We start from the raw sequence: 6000 nt of genomic DNA on the forward strand, positions 1-6000 counted from the left end.
ACTATGTATCTGGGCACTGTACTATGTATCTGGGCACTGTACTATGTATCTGGGCACTGTACTATGTATCTGGATATTGTACTATGTATCTGGGCACTGTACTATGTATCTGGGCACTGTACTATGTATCTGGGTATTGTACTATGTATCTGGGCATTGTTCTATGTATCTGGGCACTGTACTATGTATCTGGGTACTGTACTATGTATCTGGGCACTGTACTATGTATCTGGGCACTGTACTATGTATCTGGGCACTGTACTATGTATCTGGGCACTGTTCTATGTATCTGGGCACTGTTCTATGTATCTGCGTATTGTACTATGTATCTGGGTACTGTTCTATGTATCTGGGTACTGTTCTATGTATCTAGGCTCTGTACTATGTATCTGGGTATTGTACTATGTATCTGGGTATTGTACTATGTATCTGGGTACTGTACTATGTATCTGGGCACTGTACTATGTATCTGGGTACTGTACTATGTATCTGGGTATTGTACTATGTATCTGGGCACTGTACTATGTATCTGGGTATTGTACTATGTATCTGGGTATTGTTCTATGTATCTGGGCACTGTACTATGTATCTGGGCACTGTACTATGTATCTGGGCACTGTACTATGTATCTGGGTACTGTACTATGTATCTGGGTACTGTACTATGTATCTGGGTACTGTACTATGTATCTGGGTATTGTACTATGTATCTGGGTATTGTACTATGTATCTGGGTATTGTACTATATATCTGGGTATTGTACTATGTATCTGGGTATTGTTCTATGTATCTGGGTATTGTACTATGTATCTGGGTATTGTACTATGTATCTGGGTACTGAAATATGTATCTGGGCACTGTACTATGTATCTGGGTATTGTACTATGTATCTGGGCACTGTACTATGTATCTGGGTATTGTACTATGTATCTGGGTATTGTACTATGTATCTGGGTATTGTACTATGTATCTGGGTATTGTACTATGTATCTGGGCACTGTACTATGTATCTGGGTATTGTACTATGTATCTGGGCACTGTACTATGTATCTGGGTATTGTACTATGTATCTGGGTATTGTACTATGTATCTGGGCTCTGTACTATGTATCTGGGTATTGTACTATGTATCTGGGTATTGTACTATGTATCTGGGTATTGTACTATGTATCTGGGCACTGTACTATGTATCTGGGTATTGTACTATGTATCTGGGCTCTGTACTATGTATCTGGGCACTGTACTATGTATCTGGGCACTGTACTATGTATCTGGGCTCTGTACTATGTATCTGGGTATTGTACTATGTATCTGGGTATTGTACTATGTATTTGGGCACTGTACTATGTATCTGGGCTCTGTAGTATGTATCTGGGTATTGTACTATGTATCTTGGCACTGTACTATGTATCTGGGTATTGTACTATGTATCTGGGTACTGTACTATGTATCTGGGTACTGTACTATGTATCTGGGTATTGTACTATGTATCTGGGCTCTGTACTATGTATCTGGGCACTGTACTATGTATCTGGGCACTGTACTATGTATCTGGGCTCTGTACTATGTATCTGGGTATTGTACTATGTATCTGGGTATTGTACTATGTATCTGGGCACTGTACTATGTATCTGGGCTCTGTAGTATGTATCTGGGTATTGTACTATGTATCTGGGCACTGTACTATGTATCTGGGCACTGTTCTATGTATCTGGGTATTGTACTATGTATCTGGGTACTGTTCTATGTATCTGGGTACTGTTCTATGTATCTGGGTATTGTACTATGTATCTGGGTATTGTACTATGTATCTGGGTACTGTTCTATGTATCTGGGTACTGTTCTATGTATCTAGGCTCTGTACTATGTATCTGGGTGTTGTACTATGTATCTGGGTATTGTACTATGTATCTGGGTATTGTACTATGTATCTGGGCACTGTACTATGTATCTGGGTACTGTACTATGTATCTGGGCACTGTACTATGTATCTGGGCACTGTACTATGTATCTGGGCACTGTACTATGTATCTGGGTATTGTACTATGTATCTGGGCACTGTACTATGTATCTGGGTATTGTACTATGTATCTGGGTATTGTACCATGTATCTGGGTATTGTACTATGTATCTGGGCACTGTACTATGTATCTGGGTATTGTACTATGTATCTGGGCACTGTACTATGTATCTGGGTATTGTACTATGTATCTGGGTATTGTACTATGTATCTGGGCTCTGTACTATGTATCTGGGTATTGTACTATGTATCTGGGTATTGTACTATGTATCTGGGTATTGTACTATGTATCTGGGCACTGTACTATGTATCTGGGTATTGTACTATGTATCTGGGCTCTGTACTATGTATCTGGGCTCTGTACTATGTATCTGGGTATTGTACTATGTATCTGGGTATTGTACTATGTATCTGGGCACTGTACTATGTATCTGGGTATTGTACTATGTATCTGGGTACTGTACTATGTATCTGGGCACTGTACTATGTATCTGGGTATTGTGCTATGTATCTGGGCACTGTACTATGTATGTAGGTATTGTACTATGTATCTGGGTATTGTACTATGTATCTGGGCACTGTACTATGTATCTGGGCATTGTACTATGTATCTGGGTATTGTACTATGTATCTGGGTATTGTACTATGTATCTGGGTATTGTACTATGTATCTGGGTATTGTACTATGTATCTGGGTACTGTACTATGTATCTGGGTATTGTACTATGTATCTGGGTATTGTGCTATGTATCTGGGCACTGTACTATGTATCTGGGCACTGTACTATGTATCTGGGCACTGTACTATGTATCTGGGTATTGTACTATGTATCTGGGTATTGTACTATGTATCTGGGTATTGTACTATGTATCTGGGTATTGTACTATGTATCTGGGTATTGTACTATGTATCTGGGTATTGTACTATGTATCTGGGTATTGTACTATGTATCTGGGTATTGTACTATGTATCTGGGTATTGTACTATGTATCTGGGTACTGTACTATGTATCTGGGTATTGTACTATGTATCTGGGCACTGTACTATGTATCTGGGTATTGTACTATGTATCTGGGTATTGTACTATGTATCTGGGCACTGTACTATGTATCTGGGTATTGTACTATGTATCTGGGTATTGTACTATGTATCTGGGTACTGTACTATGTATCTGGGTATTGTACTATGTATCTGGGCATTGTACTATGTATCTGGGCATTGTACTATGTATCTGGGTATTGTACTATGTATCTGGGTATTGTACTATGTATCTGGGTATTGTACTATGTATCTGGGTATTGTACTATGTATCTGGGTATTGTACTATGTATCTGGGCACTGTACTATGTATCTGGGTATTGTACTATGTATCTGGGTATTGTACTATGTATCTGGGTACTGTACTATGTATCTGGGTATTGTACTATGTATCTGGGCACTGCACTATGTATCTGGGTATTGTACTATGTATCTGGGCACTGTACTATGTATCTGGGTATTGTACTATGTATCTGGGTATTGTACTATGTATCTGGGTATTGTACTATGTATCTGGGTACTGTACTATGTATCTGGGTACTGTACTATGTATCTGGGTATTGTACTATGTATCTGGGTATTGTACTATGTATCTGGGCACTGTACTATGTATCTGGGTATTGTACTATGTATCTGGGCTCTGTTCTATGTATCTGGGTATTGTACTATGTATCTGGGTATTGTACTATGTATGTGGGCACTGTACTATGTATCTGGGTATTGTACTATGTATCTGGGCACTGTACTATGTATCTGGGCACTGTACTATGTATCTGGGTATTGTACTATGTATCTGGGTATTGTACTATGTATCTGGGTATTGTACTATGTATCTGGGTACTGTACTATGTATCTGGGCACTGTACTATGTATCTGGGTATTGTACTATGTATCTGGGTATTGTACTATGTATCTGGGTATTGTACTATGTATCTGGGTACTGTACTATGTATCTGGGTATTGTACTATGTATCTGGGTATTGTACTATGTATCTGGGTATTGTACTATGTATCTGGGTACTGTACTATGTATCTGGGTATTGTACTATGTATCTGGGTATTGTACTATGTATCTGGGTATTGTACTATGTATCTGGGTATTGTACTATGTATCTGGGTACTGTACTATGTATCTGGGTATTGTACTATGTATCTGGGTATTGTACTATGTATCTGGGTATTGTACTATGTATCTGGGTACTGTACTATGTATCTGGGTATTGTACTATGTATCTGGGCTCTGTTCTATGTATCTGGGTATTGTACTATGTATCTGGGTATTGTACTATGTATGTGGGCACAGATCTCTGTATCTGGCTTTTGTATGGCTGTTTTATGTGCTTTTCTGTTTATCTGGGTACTGCCTGGCAGAATATTCATATATAATATGGGGGGCAATGTCTGTAAACTTTTCCCTGGTGACGCTCAGTCCTGGACCAAAAATGTGCCCCTCTTTTTATCTCGCAGAGACTTGGGTTTGTTTTCTGGCTGTCCCTCCGTGTCGCTACAGACTCTGCCATGTTGTATTGCCCGTTGACATGACACGTCTCAGCTCCGCACTACATTTAACAGAAGATGAACACTGCAGCTCAGAGATAAGCGGTGCCCCAAGTGAATGAGGCAAAATAATCAGCCAGGGGTGCAGGGAGTTTGGTCCCATCAGGCTGTTCGGGCTCCTATAAGAACTTGTGCTGTAGCTCGCTCCTTATATTGACGATGTCTACAAACCAAAGCTCCAGCTGTGGACTCACCTCCAGGGGGATTGTGGGAGATCGGCCCGGGGCGGCTGGTACCGAGGTCACTGGAAATCTGCAAGAGAAAGGAGAATGATGAGGCTGAACGAGCCACCACAACCCATGACAGTCAGTCCTATAATCCGGCATCCGTAACCCCCAGACATTTAGAAAAGTTCTCATTTATACAGACTGAGCGGCTCCAAGCATTTACTACATTGTTAAATAAAGCGTCGTTCACATCAGCCAGGATCCTCCGTCGCAGATTCCATCAAAAATCCTGGACCAAAAATGTGCAGCAAGAAGCTTTCATTTCTCTACGGAACCCATTAAAGTCCCGTTTTGTCAACTAACACATTCTCTCTTAAGGAACTGAATTTCCCGATATAAGACAATGGCGGCGGAAATATGATTCCGCACTTTACCGTTTCAGCCGCCATTGCTGGACAGGACATATCACAGATTAATATCTCCCCAGACCTCACCGTCCGTCTGTAGATCCCTCAGTGATGGCGTCCGTCCCCGCCGTGTTCAGGGATCCTCTTACCTCATTGGGTGGTCGGCCGCTGGGCAGAGTGACCTGGATGCCAGGGTGGGTCAGAGATCCTGCAGACCCCAGCTCAGCCCCCTCCACTGTGTGGGATCCTGTGAGATCCTTCACGTTTATAGTGGATCCCTGGGATTCTGATGGGATCTTGTCCTGGGGAGCAGAGACTTGATCACTGTGGGAAGAAGATACGAGGAGGAGGAGGAGCAGCGACGCTGTCATTGTCCCGGCGGTGAACCTCATCCTGTCAAGTCCAACGTCCTCTCAGAGGAATCAGGAGATCACTGGATCCATAAAGGTACCGGCGCTGGTCAGAGGGAGGATTCCTGCAGGATCCAGTGGAGAAACTAAAGGGAAAGGAGATAAAGTTAGTGACCCCCGAGTCAGACAGGCATCACAGGTATGAGGGGGCTCCCATGTGACACATCCAGGTATGAGGGGCCCCCAGGTCACACATCCAGGATTGAGGGGCCCTCAGGTGACACATCCAAGTATGAGGGGCCCCCAGGTCACACATCCAGGATTGAGGGGCCCTCAGGTGACACATCCAGGTATGAGGGGCCCCCAGGTCACACATCCAGGATTGAGGGGCCCTCAGGTGACACATCCAGGTATGAGGGGCCCCCAGGTCACACATCGAGGATTGAGGGGCCTCCAGGTCACA

The 6000-nt window shown here is 42.5% G+C and overlaps 1 protein-coding gene across 1 annotated transcript in view; it reads right to left on the reverse strand.

Moving 5' to 3' along the window:
• Positions 1 to 5558, reverse strand: part of LOC142696303 (uncharacterized) — a 69913-nt gene extending 64355 nt beyond the window's left edge. The window contains exons 1-2 of the mRNA XM_075847634.1: positions 5337 to 5558; positions 4808 to 4865 (exon numbers count right to left, since the gene is read on the reverse strand). Of these exons, the coding sequence (XP_075703749.1) occupies positions 4808 to 4865; positions 5337 to 5558 (280 nt within the window). The remainder of the gene's footprint in view (positions 1 to 4807; positions 4866 to 5336) is intronic.
• Between the last annotated feature and the right edge of the window lie 442 nt (positions 5559 to 6000).

This window comes from Rhinoderma darwinii, assembly GCF_050947455.1.
Source record: "Rhinoderma darwinii isolate aRhiDar2 chromosome 5 unlocalized genomic scaffold, aRhiDar2.hap1 SUPER_5_unloc_52, whole genome shotgun sequence".
Taxonomy (NCBI): Eukaryota; Metazoa; Chordata; class Amphibia; order Anura; family Rhinodermatidae; genus Rhinoderma; species Rhinoderma darwinii.